The sequence below is a fragment of the Henckelia pumila genome, chromosome 2 (genome assembly GCF_033568475.1).
Source record: "Henckelia pumila isolate YLH828 chromosome 2, ASM3356847v2, whole genome shotgun sequence".
Taxonomy (NCBI): Eukaryota; Viridiplantae; Streptophyta; class Magnoliopsida; order Lamiales; family Gesneriaceae; genus Henckelia; species Henckelia pumila.
In genome coordinates this window covers 179,861,362-179,887,728 of record NC_133121.1, presented here as the reverse complement: position 1 = coordinate 179,887,728, position 26,367 = coordinate 179,861,362, and the positions used below count along the sequence as shown (strand labels likewise).

Sequence of the window (26,367 nt, the reverse complement as noted above, 5' to 3'; positions counted from 1 at the left end):
CAGCAAAGTATTACTCACAACTCGGAAATAAAGGTGGCAGAAATTGGATATCCAATTCAACTAAAGGGTATCACAGAGGACGAGGCATGGGAGCTCCTCCGCATGAAAGCATTTGCTAAGATTCATTTCAAAGGTCAGTTAATCTCTTCATTAATTAATTTATTATTATATATGCATTTTGTGTTAATAATTATTCCCATGAATCCTAAGTTGCCCATATAAGTTTTAAAGTTATTATTTCTATTGATGACTGCTGCTAGAAGCATGGGATGAATCTGAATATGAGAAATTAGGAAGGAAGTTGGGATAAAACCCAAATACGTCCTTAAAGTTTTCTAACTTTTCCAAAAATATACTAACACTTTATTCGTTCCTAATTATGTCCCTTATTTAACAAATAGTTACCTTAATATGTCCCTCAAACTAAAAATTACCTATAATACCCTTATTCTAACAATTATAATTAATATTTCCTCTGGGCTCAAAAAATGGTATCAGAGCCTAGGTAATTTTATTCAGACTTTATATTATTCATTAATTCACACTTTTCTTTGTTGAGGAAGAGATTTTCAACAAACCATGGATTCAAATGAGAGTTTGAACCAGAAGGATTTCATTTATATGAAATCCCATAAACAAGTGAATCTATTTAAAATAGATTCTTTACAACAGAACTTAAAGAGACTTAGGTTTTTTATACTCTCTGAAGAGATTAAGAAATATGATTTCTAATTTTCAATTTCTAGAGATCACACCAGATTCCTCTAAACTCTCCGGAGATCTTAAAAAAATTCAAAAGACGGTACAATATTACAGTAATCAGCTGTATGAAATACCTCGGCAGATTGGAGAAATCCTTAAAAAACAAGAAGAAATTTTTATAACTCTAAAGGATCTTCAAACTAAAATTATAAATCTAGAACATACTTCTGGTTCTAGAAAGGGAAATACAGGAGGAAGGTTACCACTCTCGTTTGATACCGAACATCTGTTACATCAGAAAGGTAAAACCAAAATGGTTCAAAAACCTTTAACTGATGATGAATTGATGATTAATCTTATAAAGACAGTATCAGAGAAAAACACTATCTGATGACTACTTTAGAAAGATTAAATCTCGAGAATCTACAAGATCTTGCGGATTCTTTTTCGAATCTTAAAGTAGTAGATCTAAAAATGAATTCTCCTGAGGGTGAACAACCCATAGGGAATCCCCCGAGATATGTGGTTAAAACAGAAGAACCACATAGTGAGTTCCATGTTGGAGAAAATTCACATCCAGCAGGAACCAGATCAAGAAGGAGTAATATACCAATACATCAAACTCCTTATGGAAAAACCGTTTTAGACCCGATACATCCTTATGGGGTTATGTTAAACCTGGATGTTCTGGACTTCAAAAACAAAGAAGATCTCATAGATGATTGGACATCAGCCATGAGAATAGCAGCAGGAACTTTAGATCTCAATAAAGAAGGATTTATCAAACTTCTGGAAATGAGTCTAATGGGATCTGTCAAGATAGGAGTAGACTAATTCAATAATCAAGATACAGAGAAAAAGATAAGATATACTCAAGCTCTGTATAGCCTCGAGTTACATGATATCTGTTTAGTTGATGAATATATTATGTTATTCACCAAATACAGATGGAATTCGGGAGTTGAAGAAAATGTAGCCATTCAGCTATTTTTTGCAAAAATTCCAAGCCCCTGGAGAGAAATGCTGATAAAAGAATACGTTCCAGGTAATCTTGATACTTTGGCAAGACGCGCCTCTTTTTTGAAAGGAAAATTGGCAAAATGGTGTCATATGGCTGCATTACAGAAGAACTACAAGAAAATAAGGGGTATTAACAAGCATACTCCTCTATGTTGTAGAGAAAATGATCTCCCTACGGTTATAGGGAATAAATCATAGGGATTTAAAAGGAATAAATTCAGAAATAATCCCTACAATAAAAGAATGAAAAGTTCTTGGAAACCAAGAACATTTTGGTCCAAACAAAAGGCCAGATCTTATAGATCATGTAGAAGAAGTGGACCTACAAGAACATCCCCAGCAACAAACTCATCACAAGGCAGGGGAAGAACACCATCTAGAAGAACTTTCAGAAGAACTCATACGAGAGCAAGTGAAAGTTTCAAGGATTGCAACTGTTGGACATGTGGAGCAAGAGGACATATATCTACAAACTGTCCAGAAAACAAGAAAAAGGGAGTTAAACTCTTTGAAGCAACACCAGATATGGATGATGCGGTATTCTTTCAAGATCTAGTCCAAGTATGTCAATTTGAAGATATCCCCTCAGATGAAAGTATATACGAAGAAGAGATATTGTTTAGCCAAGATGAATCTGAAGATGAATCAGAATCAGAATCAGAACAAAGAAGAAGTGTTTCGACACGAAACACAAGAGAGTTTGGCTGGATTTTTTAGTCAAACCACGATATCTCATAATATGGTCCAAAGGATTATGAGAGAAAATCCAACATTACAGAAGTACCAAGGATTTTCGGCAGGACAAGTAGAGAGGGTCTTAAGCAACCTAGGGCTAAGACAAAGAAGACATCATTTTATTTACAAAGTATCCAGAAGGGAAATGGCAATCCCGGTGGAGTTAACAAGTAATCAAATAGAGATGCAGTTAATTTCTTTTGAAGAAGTAAGAGAGGAATTGCAAAAGCTGAAAAATGAGGTAGCAAGAACGATGTCTTGGATTCATATTGAAGCAATCCAAATAATGACAAGGCAACTTTTAAAGAAAGAATAAATTCACTCATAGATATCGTAGTATGTGATAAAAGAATGGGGAATATCCAAGATGCTGTTCTGGGTACGATCTCAGGAAATCTATGTGCAGGAAAAATTGTAGGAGTTATTTATCCAAGAATAGCCTACAATTTAGCTGACAGATGACGTTGCATCAAAATTTCAAGGAAAAAAGATTAATAAAGGAAGGTAATAGACCATATTCTATTACTTATCAAATTTCATATGCTCTTTCTAATACGCACCATTCTGAATTATTTATTAGAAATGAGTTTAATGAAATTCCAGAAATCTTTGAAAAAGTTGCTCAAGCAATATACCCGGAAAGAATCGAGTTTCCTTTAATTCAGGAAACAGACATTCAAATATAAGATAAACCGGTTCTATACAGAGATCTAAAAATAGAATCCCGAAAGTTATCTTTCCAAGGTGACCAAATGACAAGTCGAAGGTGGGAAAAATCTCCTATTCAGGAAATTCCACCAGAAGAAAAGGAGTTTTCAATAATAGAAAAACTTAGATCTCCAGAAGGATGGAAAGAAGTCAAAATAGTATTCGAAATTACAAGGCACAGGAACCAATTTTCTTGTAACTCGATTTACTATTTAGAGCAGCATGTAACAGGAACTTACCAAGGATTAATAAATATTGAAGAATTGGAAGTTCAAATCTGTGAAATTCCAGGAAAAGAAGTGGATCAGCTCATTCTTGGCCTAGAGTTTCTGGAAGACCATAAACCATGGAAACGCCTTGAAAAAGGAATAGAGTTTATGGCAAAAGAAAAGACTTGAAGGATTCAATAAGAATTCTACGAGATGGAAAACCAAAAGAATTGGATAAGGAACAATCCCTTAATCAGATTCGAAAACTCTGTTTACAAACAGAGGAAGAAGCAATTGTTGAAATTATTAAGTCATGAACATGATTTACTAGAACGCATTGAAGAAGTAGAAATGAGTAACCATACTCTACCTTCTGAGGCCTTAGGAAAACTAAAGGTAAATAGTCTTAATCGGATTACTGAGTTACAACACGGTCTGTTAAAAATGGCGGGGCCATTTAGTAATCCCTTTTAAAAATGACAACAAGTCTTTTCTCCATATACATTCCAATAGGGATGTTATATGAACAATATAAGGCTGAATATTTTGCAGCTTATATTGACTCGAGAGCAGGAATTTGTACAGCAAAAAGAGGAGTCTTCCCTGAAGAATGTGAAGAAGAATTGCAAAAAATTGCTGGACGAGATTTCTCTCGAAGAATTTTAATTCTTTGCAAAGGAATAAAACAAGCAGAGATCCTTATAGGAGGAGCAGGTCAAACAACTTGGTACAAGGTAAAGACACCACCAATCTATTTCCATGATACAGGAGCTGATATCCTGTTAGTAAATAACTTCTTACAAATGTTTAAGAAGTACACACAAGACAATGAGTCAAGAAGACTTATGTTCACTACAATTTGTGATCATAAAATTATCGTTCAACGACTCAAGGTTGCTTTTTATCGATAAATACCGATAATATTTCGCAGCCAGTATGGTGATAAAGGACATCTTTTTCACCCAAAAATGAAAGATCCAAGAAGGTTTGGAGAAACCATGTTGAAAATAACAATAGAACAAGAACTCCAAACAGAGGATATAGAGCTTCTCAAAGTAACTCTAAATCACAGAGATATAGAGTTAGAAAATAAAGTATCCCTTGAAGATGTCAAAAAGAGGCTTAAAGAAAGTTACAACGAGCATCCTTTGGCATGGTGGAATAGAAATCAACTCAAAGTCAGTTTTACTCTAAAGGAAGGCAAAGAGTATGAATTCGTCAGATATAAGCCTATCTCAATGAACATAACAGATCAAAGGGATATGAGAATGATTATCAAGGAACATTTGGACCTTGATCTAATCAAATAAGGAGTTTCACCATATAGCAGCCCAGATTTTCTGGTCAGAAATCATGGTGAAATAAAAAGAGGAAAACCCAGGTTAGTTATTAACTACCAAGATATTAATAAAATCCTGGAATTTGATGGGTACTTCATACCTAGTAGAGAACATCTAATTAGCTGTGTACGAAATGCTAGAGTGTTCTCAAAATTTGATTGTAAGTCTGGATTTTACCAGATTCGAATGGAAAAAGGCATTAAGAAATTCACAGCCTTCTCTACACCACAAGGACATTATATCTGGGAAGTTATGCCTATGGGATTGGCTAATGCACCCCAAATATTTCAAAGAAAGATGGATAATCTTTTTAAAGATTATTTCAACTTGATGTTTGTTTATATTGATGATATTCTTATAGCATCAAAAAACATAGATGAACATATTAAACATTTAGAGATTTTCTCTAAAATTTGTACACAAGAATGACTGGTTTTATCTGAAAAGAAAGCAGTCATAACAACAAGGAAAATTAAATTCCTTGGAATTGAGATTGATGAAACTGGAATAATTCTACAACCTCATATTGTGGAAAAGGTAAAGAATTTTCCAGATAAACTCAAAGATGTAAAACAACTCCAAAGTTTTCTAGGAGTAGTTAATTTTACAGGGATGTTCATAAACAATCTGGCAATGTATAGAAAGGTGTTTAGTCCTTTGTTAAAAAAGGATGCAAGGTTTATATGGACCGATGAACATACTAAAGGGGTGAACCAATTAAAGGAGATATGTAAGAATCTCCAAAAAAATGGCTATACCCGTGGATGAAGATGATCTGGTGTTATTTACAGACGCCAGTGACGAATGGTGGGCTGCAGTTCTTACTAAGATCACTCCGGATGGAGAAATATCATGCAGATACTGTAGCGGTCTTTTTTCAGAATCTGAAGCTATCAGATGACATATCAATGAAAAGGAATTTTATGCAGTTAAAAGGGCTTTCAAAAAATGGCCATTATTTTTACTTGTTAAAAAATTCACTTTAAAGGTTGATAACACTCAAGTAAAAGTTTTCCTAAGGAATAAGATTGAATTTAAACCTGAGAAGGCTAGGATATTAAAATGGCAAGCTTTATGTCAAAATTATATTTTTGATATTGTTATTATTAAATCTCATGAAAATATTCTTGCAGATTTCTTAACAAGAGATGGAAGGCAGTGACGTAGATTCCATCATGAAAATGCAGAGGCATCTCAGGGAACACCTTGGGTTGCTTCAAATCGAGTTCAACCAGCTTGTCATAAGTGCCGATATGGCGGGCAGGTTACAACAAGCTGATCGGATCAAAGTATCCAATCGAATCACAGGATGTATGCAAGCTCAAACTCAACTATGGGCTGCTATTCAAGGGCCAATTATGTGTGCCATAGAAAAACCACTGGTTTCTCAAAAACAAGAAATACAGCCACCGGTTGTAAAATAATATGTTGAGGATTCTAATACTCAAGAAACAAGCGCTAATCTATCATCAGCTTTTGATGATCTAGATAAAGCAACAATTGATGAGGATAACTCATCAAGTCAACCCTCCGCCTCTGGGGTAAAAGAGGAAGAGATCAATCTTAGACCCCATACTGACAAGGGCAAATCTAAGATTGATACTAACCCAGCTGTAATTTCTCTATTTCAGGTTTATCAACAAAGATGGGAGAAATTAAGTACAAGAAGTGAAATCAACTCGATCACTTGCAGGGTTGATGTTGCAGGAATATATCCAAGGGTTTGGCTAAAAAACAATGTCAATCCTAAGGATGTAAAACTATGGTATGAATTTGGGGCTCTAGCCTCAGTTTATACAACTTCACCAGGCTTCCAAGAAATATCACAACTACCAAAATGGATTCAAGAAGCAGTCCAAGAAACATGGGAAAATAATGATCATTTGTCCAGAGGAGATGTGTTCGAGTTATACTTCTTTAGTGCTGCTCCAGAACCAACAGGGAAAGGATCACACGAGCCCTTTCATTTCATCAAGCTAAGGTGACCTGACATGAATAATCAAAGATTTATCAAGGATCCTATATCTGAAGAAATACCATTGGTGTCCACCTTTGGAGAAAATGAAATTTCAACTAGAAGGGCATGGGGTATTTGGGTTTGTCTCACCGAGATGGATAAGGTCAAGTTCCCGCTCAAATTTTATCAAAATTCTGTTAACGGATCATTCCTGTTAAACACAATGATAGGAAAAACTACGGCTTTTGCGGAAGAACTCTTCGAAAAGAAGAGGAACTTTTTGTGGAACAACAAGCTGCCGGGGATTAAAGAAACTTGCCGAAAATTTTGTAACATGACTCATATCGGAAGATGGTCAGAGAATATCTGCCCAGAATGTCCAAATCAGAAGGAGCCAGAATTCGAAAAAACCTTCAAACCCCAAACGGATCGAAAAGATTTTTCTGAGACAAGCAAAGGTGGACAGGGACCACCAAAACCGCGTTTTCCCAAGGGCCCACTGCAAAAGCAAAAGATGCCCCGACAACAATAAAGAAGGCATGTGAGGAGAATAAATCCAAAAGAAAAAGTCAAGCATGTGACTCCTCCACTAGTAAAAGATATCATCGGGCATGTGACTCCCACTAGCAAAAGATGCCATCAATAATGACATAAAGAATTCAAGACAACTGTAAGATTCCCTGAAGTTTCTCGGTGAAACGAGTGGAACTTCGGCTATAAATACAGGATTTTAAGGAAGCTGAAGACATCGATCATTTCCTTCAGTTTCTTATAAATAAAATATTGTAATATTTCTCTTTCTATTGTACTAAGTTTTACTTTTATGTATTTCAAGAACAAGGTTATTATGAGTAGCTAAACAAGTTATCTCTTCCTCTTCAAAGGAGGTTGATTTATGTAATAATATGTTGTCTGAATAAATTTCCGAAGCTCTTCTCTATCATGTTATTTTATTTAAAAAGTTAAGCTTTTACTATACTCCCTAAGGTAGGAAACGAAATAGAGTTGTGCTAGCTGCTGCTGAAGGAGTCTGTGTCAGGAACCATCGGTTGCGATCGCGTGGTTTGGTTGTGAGGAACAACCTGTAAAACCCGGTGGACATAACCCGGCAACAATGTGGTCAAAGAGGTATTCTGTTTTAATTTACTGACGGAAGCATGATGGGATTAAGCCTTTAAATTTTAAATAGGGAAATAAAGGGTAGAATGGGCATTATTTAGTTTTAAGGACAAATTCAAGAAACTATTTAATGAATGAGGGATATATTTGGAACATGAAAAGTGAAAGGGATATAATACGGAAAATGAAAAAGATACAGGGATATATTTAGGAATTGCCCCGAAGGAAGTTGATACATATTTTTAAACACACAATTTAATTTTTTTTATCTTAATTATCTTAAATTTCTCAATTTGAAATAATTATATTTAATTATTGCCAAATAAAATATACTCCCTCCGTCTCGATTATATAGTCCTACATTTTCACACAGATTAAGAAAATTCATTGGGAAAGCAAATTTTGTTCAAACTTCCTATTTTATCTCTTTTTAATGTATTAAAAAATGGTTGCACAATTTTCAAGATGGTGTAGTAATAAGGGTATATTAGTAAAAGAGTGTAAAAATATTACTATAAGCTGTTTTAAAGCTTTTAAGCTCTCAAATTTTGTTTGGCAAAAATTTTTAAAAACAGCTTATAAGCTGTCAAAATAAGTTGTTTGACAGCTTATAAGCTATTTTAAAAAAATTAAAGGGGGAGGTACTTTTTTCAAAAAGATCTTATTTTAATATTCTATCTCTCTAAAATATCCTTGAATATTTTCATAAATCTCCATCATATCCTCCACCCATTAAATATTAAATATTATTTTAAAAAAAATTACATATCACATAAATTTTTCTAAATTAAAATATTAAAACAATTTATTTTTTAATATATGTTTATTCTAAAACTATTTTCGTATGTATATAACTCAAAATTTTATTTTCATAGAATTATACTCTTTTTGGTAATTTTGACAATAAAAAGATCTTATAATACCAAACATATCAACATCTTTAAGTTGTTTAAAATAAGTTTACCCAAACAGTTTAACAGCTTATTTTTAAAATAAGTTCTAACAGCTTATAAGCTCGTAAAACAGCTTTTAAGCAGTAGGAGCTTATAAGATCTTTTTAATAAGTTTAGTCAAACACCCTCTAATATGAATATGACTATATATATTTGGGACAAATAAAAAAAAAACTTGGACTATATAATTGGGACGGGGAGAGTATTTAACACGAGTTCTCACATAGAAGATGGATAATCGATCAGGATATCTCAGATAGTACTTTCATACCGCCAAGTAGCTGATCGATGAGCAAAAGATCTAGGTCCAAGCCTATAGATCAAATAAACATCACATTAGTATTACTCATCTAAAAAGCTTAACTTGGTTAATAACCAATAAATAATTAATAGGAATTCCATGTTTATACCTTCTTCCGTCCCTCGATTTCAAGAGCTCACAACTTGAGCATAGCTCTACCACACCTCTAGTAGCACCTCGCTAATACCCGGTCCTCGATAGTATGACTAAAAAAACTCAAAAACACACTATAAACGATAGGAAAACACATAATTCACCTTCCAAAATGTGAAATTCAAGGCCTATTTATAGGAAGAGATCGCCAGTTCGGATCATCCAAATTGTGCATGCAACAACATTTCAACGACGTTTTTTTTTATCTCAGTTGACTTTTTTTACCTCTGTTGACACTTGCGTTGGGAAGGTCTGATCCCCAGTTCAAATCGTCCGAACTACTACGTGTTACTTTACTATTGACACCTCATTGAATTTGCTGGCCATGCAACCAACAAAAATTCTGATAATAGTTCTGTAACTCCAATATCTCGTTTGGATCTTCCAAACTATCTTCGGTGGTTTCGAACACTTCGGATGGTCCAAATTACATTACCTTGGTTTCGAACTGCTTAATAACTTGATTTGATTAATTAATTACCCTTAAACATATTTTATCATTAAAACGGAACTCGCATCACTACAGAGTTACACTTTATTTTAGGGTTTTTACACTATTCCTTCTCACATGCCTCTAACCGACTTGTTCATGGTTTTCAGGAGATTCTTGGAGAATTTGGGAGGAAGGATGACATAGGACGAAGCAAATTTTTGGGAGGATCAAATACAATTATCATGACGATCACTTCCTAAATAAAATAAAAAGATATATAATCATAGTAATTGGCACATGAGTGATCGAGTTATTGACAAATTGGTACATGAATTTGATATACAAACTATTGATAAGAATTTGCACTTATTTGAATTTAATAAGAATAATTGGATTTAAAAATCAATTTAGGTTAAGGATAAAATTAAATTTGTATCCAAATCATGTACCAATTTGTCAATTTATCAACAGTTCATCAACCAAAATGATTTTTACTATATATTTTTAAATAATAATGTTATTCGGTCACTAAAATTGTGTGTGTGTGTGTGTGTGTAACGTGGGATAGTGTAATTATTTAATAATCTTTCACTTAAAGGATGAACATTTGGTCAAAATTTAACAGACCGAATAGCATTATTCGAACTATATGAATCGAGTATTGCACGTGATTTTCCATTCTGCATAGTTGCCGCGATATGCAGGTGGTTCACAAAATCTGAGTCCAATTTTTATAAAAACACAAGATGAGATTTATGACGGATCAATTTTGTGAGACAGATCTTTCACTCGAACTGATTCATGAAAAAAAATTATTTTCATGCTAGAATATTACTTTTCGCTCCGAATATGAATCGAGTTAACTCTTCCATATAAATGTATTAAATAATATATATACTATTAATTAAATTTAAGCTCCTTGTACCAGCTCTCTGTAGTCCAGTAATTTTGTTTTGTGATGCAGGTAACAACCCACAAAGTTCGTTTTTTTAAATTGTTTTAGTATTAATCCGGCCACCCAGATTTCCATGGATTGCTCTGATTTTCTCCAATCGGGTAATATCAGTTTTTGGCTACATCATCACTTATTTATCAAATATTCAACCTTAAAAAAAATTAGTTTTTCTCTTTATTTTCAAACACTATCAACTTCTTATTTTTCTCATTTTTGGTACATTAAAATTTTAGTAACTAATACAAAAACATAATCTTTTGCAAACAATTCTTGTCACACAAATTGAGTTTATGGGATAGTTTCACGGATCTATACCCGTGAGACCGATCGACTCGATCTATACCTGCAGGAGTGAAAATAATGCATTTGTCCTAAACTAAGTTGTACTTTTCATTAGTCTAGTCGGATTAGATCTGGATCCGTTTAACAAAATTGAATATTGAGACAATATTAATTATAAGAGTTTTGTGATTCTTTTATTGTCAAACAAATTCTTTAATTAAGACCAGTATTTTGAGATCAACGTGAATGAGAAAATTGTTAGACAATTAAAGTTTGGTGATTCAACGAAATAAGACTAAAATTGAATTAACCTAAGCTGCCGAATGAAATAAGATGATTGAATCTATAAGTCTAAGTATCAAATTCAGCAAGACTGTTAATATTAGGATCATATTTCAGCAAAATCTACGTACCAAGACAGTTTCAAGTTTCGGCATGACTAAAATTTTAAGGAGATTTACGAACTAATAGATGCTAAGTCTAACTCTAAACCTTAAAGTAAAGGTTGATGTTATATAGCAATCCTATATATCCTTAAACTGACACTTTGAATTCTTGGGAATTAAAATAAGATGGTACGTTAATGCATAAATAATAGCACAATTATTGGTCCTTTTAAAAAAAAATAGCACAATTATTGGTGTTGATCTTTAATCACCTATTAATTAATTATGACAGCGATGAAAAGATGAAAAGATCTTAATTTTTCGCAACTGTAAATATTATAATAATTATTCTCTATGTCCTACTCATTTAGGCATGTTATATGAAAACTTTGTACGTGTTTTTACATAGATTAAGAAGTATTTGGAAATGTAAATTATAAAACAAATTAATATATTTAATGAAGATTTTAATATGGTAAAAAAATGATATGAGTAGTTAATGATATAAATTTAATAGGACTAAATTAGTAAAAGAGTTGGAAAAGGAACATAAATATGAAAATTGGACTATATAATTGAGACGGATATTAAAAAAACGTAGCCTAAATATGTGGAAAGAAGAAAAAATAATTTATCAGACAAGTTGTCTCATGTTATCTTAATCTTTTGTTTTATATATATGAAAAATTGTTTTTTTTTTGTCATGTATGTTTGTCACTTTGTGATTTCGGTCATCTTATTTTTATATTTTAATTTTAGTCCGCTATCTTTATTTTTTGGCAATTGTAATCATTTTTCCGACGTGGCGCTGATGTGGTACCAATGCGGTGTTGATGTGGAGTTGTCGTGTATAGTGTCACGTAAGCATCTTCGAAGAAAACAGACTAAAATTGTCAAATCAGATGCAGGACTAAAACCGAAATATGAAAATATAAAAGATCGAAATCGTAAAGTGACAAACATATAATACCAAAATTATAGTTTTCTAATATATATATTTATATATATAATATGATGTAGTGCCTACCCAAACTTCTTATAAGCTATAAAGCCGAGCCAAACACGTGAACAATTATATATCTGAATCTAAATATTAATAATATGTATTGTTGACTAAATATTTAACAGCTAATTTATTGATTATTAAATATTGCACGTGAATTTCAATTCTCCGTAGTTGCCGGGTTATGCATGTTCACAAAATCTAAATCTAAATCTAACATTAATTTAATCAATATATAAATATAAACCATGCATGTATATGTATTAATTACATAAGCTTCAAATAAAATAGTAAATTTGCTGAGTTGTCTCACATGCAAATGTATAAATTGAAATAAAATAATTAGGCGTACATTAATTATAGCTTAAAGAACGCGTGCATTAATAATAGCTTAATTAATTAATTACGACATCAAATGAAAAGATTATTTTTTACGATCTATAAATATAATTAATAATAGTTAATCAATAACTAGTAGTGTATGATTGTTATATAATGATGTAGTACTCATGTCCATTAATGAAAATATGCATGCGAGTTCACAAACTTTGAATCTGGTTTTCATCGAAGCTCTGTCTATTAATTCATCTCAAAGGTAATGATGTATTCATTAATTTTTGCATAATATTTCAATATCTGTTGGAATATATTATATAATATATTTCTAGTTTGCTTAGAAAAACATATCCTCACGAGGAGCTTCAACATTTCGTGGGGATGGAGGAAGACATCGAAAAACTTGCTTCTCTTCTAGTTTCTGATCAAGAAATTAGTCACCATGGAGTTATTGGTGTATGGGGTATGGGCGGATCCGGTAAAACTTCTGTTGCCTACAAGGTTTATAAGAACGTCGATGTCAAAAAAAATTTTGACTTGTTTGCTTGGGTTTGCATATCCCAAAAATGCCAAATACAATCTGTGATTCAAGATATATTTCGACAGCTTCTCCCTGAGAAAAAGAAAGATATGAATGTAGAGGATGGCGAGTTGGTGGAGCAAATTTATAAAGTGCAAATGGAAACGAGATGCCTGATTGTAATCGATGATATCTGGAAACTCGATGATTGGAAATGTCTGACCAAATGTTTCCCAATTAGTGTTGGAATTAGTCACAGCAAAGTATTGCTCACAACTCGGAATAAAAAGGTGGCAGAAATTGGATATCCAATTCAACTAAAGGGTATCACAGAGGACGAGGCATGGGAGCTCCTCCGCATGAAAGCATTTGCTAAGATTCATTTCAAAGGTCAGTTAATCTCTTCATTAATTAAATTATTATTATATATGCATTTTGTGTTAATAATTATTATTCCCATGAATCCTAAGTTGCCCATATAAGTTTTAAAGTTATTATTTCTGTTGATGACTGCTGCCAGAAGCATGGGATGAATCTGAATATGAGAAATTAGGAAGGAAGATGATAAGGAAATGTGAACGTTTGCCATTAGCAGTCGCTGTGATCGGAGGGATATTGAGTGGTAAAAATTCTTTGGAAGAAATGGAAATTAGCGAGCGAAGATGTGAATTCTTACATAGGGAGAGGTGAAGGAACAGGGGAACAAGGAGAGGTGGAGAAAGTGTTGGCTTTAAGTTATGATGAATTGCCGTATCATCTTAAACCTTGTTTTCTCTCTTACGAGAAGATGAGAGTATATTTGTAGAATCAATCTATGATTTGTGGATGGCACAAGGTTTGATCATATCAAAACATGTCGGCAGAAACGAAACAATGCGCGATGTGGCAAAGTGTTATTTCTCTGAGTTACAATTTCGAAGTATGGTTCTGTCACATAATCTTTCGAGAGTCTCTCTTCACGACTCGATACAGGAATTGTGCCTATCAAAGGCTAAAGAGGAGGAGTTTCTCAAGGTTGTGGACGATCACAATATTTCCGGTAAAGCTTATAGACTGGTCGCGCAGCGCACGTGGACGGGGAAGACAATTATTTGGACGTTCTCAAGGCAATAGAAAACAGTAATATCCCTTTAAGATCTGTGCAAATCATTCACAAGCAATTAAGTAACTTGATTTTACCAAAAGAAATCTTCAATCTCCCACATTTTAAATCCCTTCGAACACTGATCATTTTCCGTTGTTATTTGAGAGGGAAATGCTTCCACGGAATAGAGAATTTAATCCATCTTAGATTGTTGGGTTTGGCACTACGTGAATGGGAAAACTTTTCATTAGAATCGGTTGACAAGCTATCTTTTCTACAAACACTTGGTTTGACTGGTACCACAATAACATCGATGCAGTTGGCGCCAGTGGATACATTTTGCAAGATGCCGCAATTGAGGCATTTATATCTTCCCCATTTTCCAAATGGAGTTATAAGAACAGAAAGAAAGCTGAGATTGGTGAACCTGTCTCAGCTAGAGTGTCTATATAATATTCAAAGCAAATTTTACGAGTTGAAAGATCTCTTTCATTTGGAAAAGCTGCGAACTCTTCGTGACTGTGAGGTAAATGATCATGAAAATCTGGTTCAAATAACAGATTACATTTGTGGAAGCAATCTAAGATCGATACATATTTCTATTGGAGATTGTGATTTGAATGGACGGCAGGAATCAGAGGCCCTTAGAAAACTTCTAAAGATGCCAAATGTTAGTCTTGAACTTGGTATCAGATCATGTAAATTGTTGAAACTTCATCGATTAGAAACCGTAGACTTCTCAAACATGTGTCCAGGCCTTGTGCACTTGAGTTTAGAGTTCATAAGAACAGAGATTGTGGAGGATATCATGCAAGCAATAGACAAGTTTCCAAATCTTAAAATACTCCGTTTGCAAATCATTCGATTCCGCGGGAAACAAATGATTTGCGATGCTGGAAGCTTTCCTCGACTTGAAGAGCTTTTTTTCTCTGAAGTTCGAGGGAAATTTGAGTTGAGGATCGATGAAGCTGCCATGCCCAATCTATCAACCATGGTTATTGTGATCTGCTCTGGAATCAGTTTCATGATTCCGCAAAGATTGAGATTGTTAGCAGATTTAAAATGAGGTACCAGGCCCTGTGGAAGATTTAAGGACCCGATATTTATCAATATACGTGTGTTTTACTATTTTTCAGTTAATCTTACTATATTATTAAAGTAGAGAGACCCTCTAATTAACAATTTTTTAATTAATTGGTGAAGATTGATTTGAAATTACCATTATCTCCTAACTTAATTTTCAATAAAAATAAAGGCAAAATAGCTATTTTATACGTTTTCCTCTTTTCTAGCCATTAAAAATTCACTTTGTACTCTTTGATATTATTTTATTTACAAAAATGACACCCACTTTATAAGATATATATTTTTTTTGTGAATATTTGTTTATGAAAACGTTGAATTTTTTATTATTTTTTAATTTTACAATTTATTATTTATTTTCTTCGTTAAAAAAACGAAATGTACGAGCACGCAACGCGTGCAGCGAAATACTAATATTAATAAATTTTCACCATAAGATACACTATTACTATTAAAGTAGTGTCTGTATAGTTATATTGAAATTTTCTCAAAGGGATCACTGTAGCTAATGTGAATTTAATTAATATGAGATTATTTCTCCTTTAAGATTTGAGTTGTAATAAATAATTTGAGTCAGATATGTTGTTCACCTTTATTTAAATTACAAGTATTCTGCATTTAAATTTATGAAAAACATTTCTAACAAAATAACGTACTTGTTTAGTACTCATAAAATATAATAAATTTATTATATTTATTACTTCCATTACTACTATAAAAGTATGAATGGTAGGCAAAGTTTTTTTTAGGGAAAATACTTTTTTTAGTCCAATAACTTTACACATTTTGGGTTTTGGTCCATCAACTAATCCATTAAGGATTTCGATCCACTATCTTTTACTTTTCTTTTGTTTTGGTCCATTTTCTATTTTACGGTCACTTTCCGCCGGAAAAATCCTAGTAGGCGGTGGCTGGAGCTTATGTGGCATTAAATTCGGATGACATACTTAAATTTTGGCCATTACATTTCCTAATCATATTTCCCATATTTTTTATTGTATACATGTGCAATTTACCTTCCCTTCAACCCCGATCCCTAACACTTTCCTTCAACATTTGTACCCTAACTTCTCCCCCCCAATTTTTTTCAACATTGGTAAAGATTCTTACACCAGAAATGAAGCTTCGAGACCTACGAGACGTGAATCATCCTCCACCAGATTACGGTATGATGTCATTCTCAGATTCTGTTTTCATCCCCACTAAATCTCATTCATTTAGGGACCACAATGTGGATGGTACACTTTTTCAATACCTTTTTATGTAATGGGTTTTCTAAGTACGCTTAATTGATATTGTGATGCAGACATTAAAAGCAAGGATTTTACCTTGAGTCTTCACTATGGAGGAAAGTTTAACATCGGTGACCAACATCTGTATGTAGGTGGTGCGGTTATTAAATATGATTTTTTTGAATTTGATATGCTCTCTTTAGATCAGTTTAAGAAGGTAGCTGAACATAAAGGTGTTAAGAAACCTACGAGGGCTTTTACAGATGTCGAACATGATGGTTTTAAGTGGATTGAGAATGACACAGGTTTGATTAAGATCTGTGAGGAGAAGATAAAATTTACAAGAGAAATTCATATATACCTTGAGGAGGAGCGCTTATTTTGTCCATATTTACCCATTCAACATTTCCAGGAGAAATGTAAGGAGAAATTTAAGGATGAAATTGGGTTAAATTTGGCAGTAGAGGGTAAGAGTGATAGGTTAGTTAATGATGGTTTGACAGAGGAGTCACAAAAAGATGGTAATGATGACATTTTTACTGATGAATCCAGTGATGAAGACAGTGATTTTAGTGAGAGTTCTGTTGGTGATGATTCAGAAAAATATGATACACTTTTTGCACAAAATGTGGATGATGGAACTGAGTGGCTTAGAAATGAGTTTGAGTCCGAAGAAATGGGGAAAGAAAAATCTATTGAGAATAATTTGGTTGATAGTGATGATGATGTGACAAATACCAATTTAATGGTTGTCAAAGCTGATACTGACAACTACTCTGTTTTCAATCCAATTGAGATATTTGATCCAACATTTGAGTTAGGCTTGTTGTTTGGCACAAAAAAGGAGTTAAGACTTGCAATTTACTCCCATGCAATTAGAACTAAAAGGAATTTAAAAATAACTAAAAATAAGAAGACGAGACTGAATGCTAAGTGTGCAAGTCAAGGTTGCGGGTGGAAGCTTCATGCAGTGAAGTTGCATGATGAGTACACCTTTCAGATTATGGTGTACGATCCAGAACATAGTTGTGCCCCAGTTTTCTGTGTGAAAAATTTGAAGTCCATCTGGTTGTCGAAGAAATATGCCAAAAAATTCAGATCCGACCCTAAGAGAAAGGCGAGTGGGTTTAAGATTGATGCCATGGAGGAACTACGATGAAAAGTTTCAGATTACCAAGCTTATTTTGCTAAGAAGAAAGCTGTTGACATGGTTGAAGGGCAAGCTACTGAACAATATTTGTTGCTTTGGGACTTTGCAAAAGAAATAAAAAGAACCAATCCAGGGAGTACGGTGATAGTAGGGACTGATGACTCTACTGGTGAGCATCGGTTTGACAGGTTATACTTGTGTTTGCAGGCACTAAAGATGGGATTTTTGGCAGGTTGTAGGCGTTTCATTGGAGTCGATGGATGTCATCTCAAAGGACCTCACGGTGGGGTATTATTGAGTGATGTAGGTGTAGACCCGAATAATAATATTTTCCCAATTACTTTTGCTATTGTAAGTAGTGAAACAAAGGACACATGGGATTGGTTTCTTTGTTTGCTTAAGATGGATTTGAAAATTGACAAGGATTATGAATGGACATTCATGTCCGATAAACAAAAAGGATTGATCCAAGCTTGTGATGTAATATTTCCCAATTCAGATCATCGTTATTGTGTTAGACACCTTCATTCCAATTTCAAAAATGCTGGGTTTAGAGGAGACTCATTCAGAAATGCTTTATGGAGTTGTGCCTCGGCTACCACTGTCAATGAATTTAGGAAGAGGATGCAGGAGATGAGGGCAATTGATCAGAGTGCTGCGGATTGGTTCAACGACAAGGAGCCATACCAATGGAGCAAATCACACTTTTCTAAAAAATCCAAGTGTGACATTCTACTGAATAATTGTTGTGAATCCTTTAACAGTAGCATACTTGAGGCAAGGAATAAGCCAATCTTGTCTATGTGTGAGTGGATTGTAGAATATCTTATGAAGAGGATGCAAATAAATAGGGATCGGGCTGAAGATTATTGGACTAAAGGTGTATTATGTCCTAAAATCCAGAAACTTGTAGACTAAAACTTTCAATCCATTGGAGATTGTATACCAATTAAGGCGGACAACACTCATTATCGAATTTCTTGCTATGATGGGAACTATTACAATGTTGACTTGGAGAGAAAAACTTGTGGTTGTAGGAGATGGGAAATAAGTGGAATCCCATGCGTACATGCAATGAGTGCTATTTATGCACAAGATTTGGATCACTATAACTTCGTTGATGACTGCTACAAGCTGGAGACTTATAAGATGGTGTATGCTCATGTTATTATGCCAACAAATGGGAGGAGCGAATGGAAGCCAACAGGTATGACTCCTATATCACCCCCAAGCTTTGGGAGGTCTGCTGGGAGGCCGAAAAAAGCCAGAAGAAGGGAAACAGATGAGCGTGCACCACAGAAAACAAAGAAAATAAGAGCTAAGGATAAAGGTCCAACCAATGGAACTCGAATTAAGAGGCAACAAACGGCACTAAGATGCAGAAGATGTGGAGTTTCAGGCCACAACAGACGAACATGCGAGACAGAAATTGAAGAACCAGCTGTAGTTATTACTGAACAAGAAGTTGCAACACAGGAACCAGTGAGCCAGCTCACTCAAGAACACCCGATAAGCCAGATAAAATTTCAAAGGCCCCAAAAATTACAGGTTTCCTAATTTATATATCATGGTTTACTTTTAATTACTTAATATATGTTGTGTATAAATTGATCAGTATAATATTTGTGGCAGGTAAGAAACAAATTTGTGGGGGAGAGTTCAAAACAAGCAATGCCCGGACCAATGGTATCAACAGCCCCATCAATGTTTGAGCAGTTCCAAAGTTGTCAAATGCAGACTCAAGGGTTGAATATAAGGGCTCCTGCACCCTTTGTCAGAGGATCTTACATCAAGAATGTTGAGACAAACGTTCCACGCTCCTGCACTACCACTACAGAAGTAATCACTGAAGGAGGGATAAAGTACGCAACAATATCCAGCTTGGCCTCGACAGCAGCTGCAGTTGATATCCAATGGAAAAAAGAGCAGAATCAAAAAGAAAATGAAATTGGAAATTGATGTTTGTGATTGGGCCACCAAAAAACTAGTTGTGTTATTTTGGGAGTTGAATAACTTGTTTTTTTTTTTTTATTGTAACACAAACTAGTTATGTTGTTTTGGTTGAACTTATAATATTTGGTTGATGTTATTTTGGTTGAACCTGTGAAACTTGGGTTAATGAATGTAAGGGCTCCTTCTTTAATTTATTTTAATTGCATTTGAGTTTGGTTGAACTAATGGATATGATCAAGCCTTCGTTAATAAGACCAGCATTACATGCATTGCATAAGCTCCAATCATAGCAGTGAATACGACCAAATCTTTTTTTCAGAAGTTGACATGTAGGGCTTATGTACACTGTTCAAGCTTCCACATTTTGAGTACACATCCAAAAACACTGCCTTTAGATGAACATCATCAGAGCAGGCCCTAACCACATGTCCATGGCACTGTCTCATTAAGTGAATTGAAGCCATTTGACCACAGATAAGAAGGATGCTCATAATATTCATGGAATCATGTCTTAAAACATGACAATGTAGCTCAAGAAACAAATTTAGAGCTTATAAAAAGGATCAACACAAGATGAACACATGTCTTTCAGATAAACACACAACTCATTATCATTTAAGGATCACAAATATGACTTCTATGATGAACACATGTCTTTCAAGATCAATACAGTAGCAGCAACATTATATCATTTCACAAACATATGTGTTGTAGGATGAACATACAATTCACAGTCAAAACCATGAAGGATGATCTGGAAAAATTTGATAACAATATAGGGCAACATGAAATCAAACAGGTTCTTTCATTTGCATAAACTTAGTCAAAACACAACAATACAACACAATGTCTTTCCAAGGTCTTTCCAACTTGCTTATTCTAAATTAAAACATATTAGCTAGCCGCATTTATGCATCTAAAAGAATTACAAACATAGCTAAAACAACTACAAAACCAAGAAGACACAACGCCAACATAAGATAATTTTTTATTTTTTTGTTCTCCTTGGCCAGCTGCTCACGTTCATCTTCCAAAGTAGATATCTTTCTCTTTAAAGCTCGAATAATTGACATAGCCCTAGAGCACATGGGTGGATCCTCCCAAACAAAAAAATTGCAGCCCCCATTCTGAAAAATAAAAACCAAGACCCGGAAATGAGAATCAACCAAAAAAAATTCAATGTCATTCTTATATTTACAGAAACGAACATTGGTTCAAATTAGGAAGAAAGATTACCTTCCAGTTCTGGCATCCGTGAAACCTTCTTCCTGGATTGTCAATTGTCCAAGATGTACGCAAATAAGCTCTTTTCCCACAATTACAATGTAAGGAACCACCACTAGAAACAGAAGACATTTTTTTCTTCGAATTGTTATTCTTCAACGATGCTTTCTGGTTTGGAAAACTTTTTCATCTGGGTTCAACTCTAAAGGTAAGAGTGAATTATTGGGTAGTGGAGGATTCTGGAGGGAAATGACATGGCAACATAATTTTTCGCTTTTTTTATTTGTGTATACAATAAAAAAATATGGGAAATATGATTAGGAAATGTAGTGGCCAAAATTTAAGTGTGTCATCTGAATTTAATGCCACATAAGCTCCAACCATCGCCTACTAGGATTTTTCCGGCGGAAAGTGACCGTAAAATAGAAAATGGACCAAAACAAAATAAAAGTAAAAGATAGTGGATCGAAATCCTTAGTGGATTAGTTGATGGACCAAAACCCAAAATGTGTAAAGTTATTGGACTAAAAAAAGTATTTTCTCTTTTTTTATTGTTTATTTACTATATTGCCCCAAAACTATGAACCAAAACAAAAGAAAAGTAAAAGATAGTGGATCGAAATCCTTAATGGATTAGTTGATGGATCAAAACCCAAAATGTGTAAAGTTATTGGACTAAAAAAAGTATTTTCCCTTTTTTTTATTGTGTATTTACTATATTGCCCCCAAAACTATGAATTATGTGTATTCATTGCATGAGCATTGTGTGGAAAAATGGTGTAAAAATTAGGGTCAAATTTGGGATATTAAAATAATGGAGAATCAATGTGTTGCTTATTCATTAAAGTGGTGCATTTATTTTTTTGAATCATTGAATACAACATTATATTTTAATTGATTTTCATCATATTCCTAAAGTTATTATAAAGAAAACATGAGAAAAAAATCATTTTTGAATTTTCTAAAAGAATCATTCTTATTTTAATACCAAGAGACACCATTTTATCTATTATCTATTACTACTATAATTACTACTATAAAAGTATGAATGGTGGGCAAAGTTTTTTTTATTGTGTATGTACTATATTGCCCCAAAACTATGAATTATGTGTATTAATTGCATGGGCATTGTGCGGAAAAATAGTGTAAAAATTATGGTCAAATTTGGGATATTAAAATAGTGGAGAATCAATGTGTTGTTTATTCATTAAAGTGGTGCATTTATTTTTTTGAATCATTGAATACAACATAATATTTTAATTAATTTTCATCATATTCCTAAAGTTATTATAAAGAAAACATGAGAAAAAAATTATTTTTGAATTTTCTAAAAGAATCATTCTTATTTTAATACCAAGAGACACCATTTTATCTATTATCTATTACTACTATAATTACTACTATAAAAGTATGAATGGTGGACAAAGTTTTTTTATTGTGTATTTACTATATTGCCCCAAAACTATGAATTATGTGTATTAATTGCATGGGCATTGTGTGAAAAAATAGTGTAAAAATTAGGGTCAAATTTGGGATATTAAAATAGTGGAGAATCAATGTGTTGCTTATTCATTAAAGTGGTGCATTTATTTTTTTGAATCATTGAATACAACATTATATTTTAATTGATTTTCATCATATTCCTAAAGTTATTATAAAGAAAACATGAGAAAAAAATTATTTTTGAATTTTCTAAAAGAATCATTCTTATTTTAATACCAAGAGACACCATTTTATCTATTATCTATTACTACTATAAAAGTATGAATGGTGGGCAAAGTTTTTTTATTGTGCATTTACTATATTGCCCCAAAACTATGAATTATGTGTATTAATTGCATGGGCATTGTGTGGAAAAATAGTGTAAAAATTAGGGTCAAATTTGGGATATTAAAATAGTGGAGAATCAATGTGTTGCTTATTCATTAAAGTGGTGCATTTATTTTTTTGAATCATTGAATACAACATTATATTTTAATTGATTTTCATCATATTCCTAAAGTTATTATAAAGAAAACATGAGAAAAAAATTATTTTTGAATTTTCTAAAAGAATCATTCTTATTTTAATACCAAGAGACACCATTTTATCTATTATCTATTACTACTATAATTACTAATATAAAAGTATGAATGGTGGGCAAAGTTTTTTTTATTGTGCATTTACTATATTGCCCCAAAACTATGAATTATGTGTATTAATTGCATGGGCATTTTGTGGAAAAATAGTGTAAAAATTAGGGTCAAATTTGGGATATTAAAATAATGGAGAATCAATGTGTTGCTTATTCATTAAAGTGGTGCATTTATTTTTTTTGAATCATTGAATACAACATTATATTTTAATTGATTTTCATCATATTCCTAAAGTTATTATAAAGAAAACATGAGAAAAAAATTATTTTTGAATTTTCTAAAAGAATCATTCTTATTTTAATACCAAGAGACACCATTTTATCTATTATCTATTACTACTATAATTACTACTATAAAAGTATGAATGGTGGGCAAAGTTTTTTTATTGTGTATTTACTATATTGCCCCAAAACTATGAATTATGTGTATTAATTGCATGGGCATTGTGTGAAAAAATGGTGTAAAAATTATGGTCAAATTTGAGATATTAAAATAGTGGCGAATCAATGCGTTGCTTATTCATTAAAGTGGTGCATTTATTTTTTTGAATCATTGAATAGAACATTATATTTTAATTGATTTTCATCATATTCCTAAAGTTATTATAAAGAAAACATGAGAAAAAAATTATTTTTGAATTTTCTAAAAGAATCATTATTATTTTAATACCAAGAGACACCATTTTAAAGTTTAGACTTCTTCAAAAATAAAAAAAAATATTTCATTTACTTATGAGGACTATTAAATAAATGATAAAAACTTATTTTTTTTGACAAGGATAAAAACTTATTTGAATACTTCTATAGGATTTTATTTTGAATTAAATAATTAGAATAAAAATTTTATTTGGTTATTTCTTTAGGATTTATTTTTTGAAAAAAAATTATTTTTGAATTTTTTAAGTGAATCATTCTTATTTTAATACCAAGAGACACAAATTTAAAGTTTAGACTTCTTCAAAAATAAAAAATATATATATTTCATTTAATTATGAGGACTATTAAATAAAAGATAAAAAATTAGTTTTTTTGACAAGGATAAAAACTTATTTTAATACTGCTATAGGATTTTATTTTGAATTAAATAATTAGAATAAAAATTTTATTTGGTTATTTCTTTAGGAATTATTTTTTGAGAAATGTATTTTTATACTTTAACAATTCATTATAGAAAAATTTATTGAAAGAGAGTTAAAATACAGTTGAAATAATAAAAATTAGAAGTTAAATAATTTAGTAATTTTATGATTATATTTTTGTTATTTTTTAGTGGATTAAAAATAGTTTGGGATATAAATGTAAAATTGAGATATTAGTTGGATACTTGGAGGCATAAAAGGAAGAAAAAAATGTGGTTTAATTTATGCATTTATGACTTGCTAATATACTGTATTGATGTGGAGACCTCGGGCGCAAATATTTAAAATAATCAATAAGACATTTGGCGACGCATGCCTTACATTTGGCGACGCAAAACGCGTTGCAGAAATTTTTTTTTTTTTTTTTAGAAGGGGGCGCGGGCGCGCCTCTGTTGCTAAAAAAATGAGAACTAGATGCGCGGGCGCGCTGGGGCTTCGAAAATCTCTATTTTTTTCTTCTTTTTTTTGCTTCAAAGACCCGGAATGGTGACCTCTCAAAGTCTTGATCACAATATACAATAAAGAGATGTCCGAAAATCATTCAAACGAGTATAAAATGCAACAAGTTTGAAACTCCAAAATTCAACATGTTTTCAATATATATTTAAAATTATTCGTCTGCTATACCCGAGCTCCACTTCTACTCTCATTTCAAATCTTTAAGGTTCTCTAAAGCTTGACCCAGAACCACCTGTTGCAATGCACACACACAAGACAAAGCAACAGCCGGAAAACCGATGAGTATAAAAACTCAGTATGAATAACAGAAACAAATGAGCATTTAAACATTTCAATGATATCAATATAAATCCATAAGTAATCTCAAGTGGATAATGCATGAAAGAAATGCATGCTCAAGAATATGGGGTTATTAATTCTCTGATTCAGTCTGAATCTTGATCTTAGGGATCCCAAGGGAAAAGAAAACACAACGTCACCACCTACTCTCTCAATCGGGGTGGGCGTTGAGCTTCTCAACCCCGGACTTCGGCACTCCTATATAGAGTATTCTGGTCATGGAAGTTGCTCTACATTCCATGCCACTCAAATATAGACCCAAACGTCCGCTGCAATCTAGGCAAGTCTGCCATCAAATCTGAACAAAGTCATGCTCAATATGAATGAGATGATGCAATTTAATATATCAAAATCTCTGCTCAATCTGAGCATCTCATCTCATATATCAAATCATTAGCATGAATCATATATCGATAATCATCGAATAAAATCAAATTCATAATTTCATGCTATTCAATCAATTCGTATAATTCAAATAATATAGCAAATAAGTGTGTGATTTATTGGGCTCGAGAATCTCAAATCTTCTCGAGGATTCAATCCCAAGCTCTTCATTGTCTATCCATACCTCAATTCCATGTCCGGAAATGCTCAAATCTTGAAAGCTACATTCATATGAAATTCATATCAATTTCTTGTTCGATCCAAAAATCGCATTTCGAACAATAATCAATCTCAATCTTGACCGAACTCTAAACAACTCAATTTTTTGCGATTCCAATTCAATAAATTCCAATTCAAAATCTGAAATGGACAACATTATTTCTCGATATCATTCCTTATAATTCTCGTCAAGCCGAATATTCAACAATTTCTTCAAAATTCAATCCGACGGCATAACGTTTAAAAATCGGTATTTCCAAAAATTCTCAACACCAATATTTTTACAATTCCAACACAATATCATCATCAATATCATCCCTAATTTTTGAAAATCAACATCCAAAAATTCCAGAAATTCTGAAAATTCTTCAAAAATCAAAAACATGCTCAAACGATGGTATTTTTTCAAACCGTCTTAGATATACCATCTTTATTATCTCAAGAACATATTTATCCAACTAAAATTAGAATCCAACAACATATCAAAATTAGAACTTGGTAGAATTTAATCATACTTACGTAGAAACGTAGCCCTTATCTCAAGGATTCCAAAACCGTGCTCGAATCAAAATTCTATTGGTCGGATCGAGTTGGATCGAAGCTTGGAGAACAAAAATGGAGATGGGAGTCTTCCTTCTCTCCTCTCGGATGAATGAGGAAGAAGATAATGAGAGAATGATTAGGGAGACAACTCTTCCCTAATTATTTATTTCATGGGGTCCCATTCAACTTTTTACATGTTAGTCCCTAAACTTCCCAAAATTGCAATTCGATCCCTGATCATCTGTAAACTTTAATTTCAGTTCTTTAATTTATGAAACTTAGACATTTAATTCCAATTCTCATAAATTATTT

At 32.8% G+C, this 26,367-nt stretch overlaps 1 protein-coding gene and 1 long non-coding RNA gene across 12 annotated transcripts; one reads left to right on the top strand and one right to left on the bottom strand.

Moving 5' to 3' along the window:
* The first annotated feature begins 12,588 nt into the window (after positions 1-12,588).
* LOC140884628 (putative disease resistance protein At1g50180) lies at positions 12,589-19,776 on the top strand. 11 transcript variants are annotated; one of them, XM_073291439.1, is made up of 6 exons: positions 12,589-12,851; positions 12,934-13,070; positions 13,199-13,502; positions 13,633-16,445; positions 16,586-19,209; positions 19,294-19,776. In XM_073291439.1, exons 2-4 carry the CDS (start codon positions 13,035-13,037, stop codon positions 13,800-13,802), a joined length of 510 nt encoding a protein of 169 aa, XP_073147540.1. In that variant the 5' UTR covers positions 12,589-12,851; positions 12,934-13,034; the 3' UTR covers positions 13,803-16,445; positions 16,586-19,209; positions 19,294-19,776. The 11 variants fall into 11 exon arrangements, with proteins under 11 accessions (XP_073147540.1, XP_073147539.1, XP_073147532.1 ...); XM_073291438.1 differs by having other exon boundaries at positions 12,925-13,070; XM_073291431.1 differs by having other exon boundaries at positions 12,934-13,502.
* A 4,921-nt stretch (positions 19,777-24,697) lies between these two features.
* On the bottom strand, positions 24,698-26,167 carry LOC140879671 (uncharacterized). Its single transcript, XR_012149481.1, has 3 exons — positions 26,032-26,167; positions 25,478-25,514; positions 24,698-24,802 (listed from the first exon to the last, which is right to left on the bottom strand). It is a non-coding gene; the product is annotated as an uncharacterized lncRNA (long non-coding RNA).
* Positions 26,168-26,367: the final 200 nt, after the last annotated feature.

Bases quoted from the DNA above. Each gene is read 5' to 3' on its own strand.
- LOC140884628 (XM_073291431.1), top strand. From the start codon at position 16,283: ATGTGCAATTTACCTTCCCTTCAACCCCGATCCCTAACACTTTCCTTC. The intron at 16,446-16,585 runs GTATGATGTCAT...ATTGTGATGCAG, and splicing joins TCATCCTCCACCAGATTACG to ACATTAAAAGCAAGGATTTT.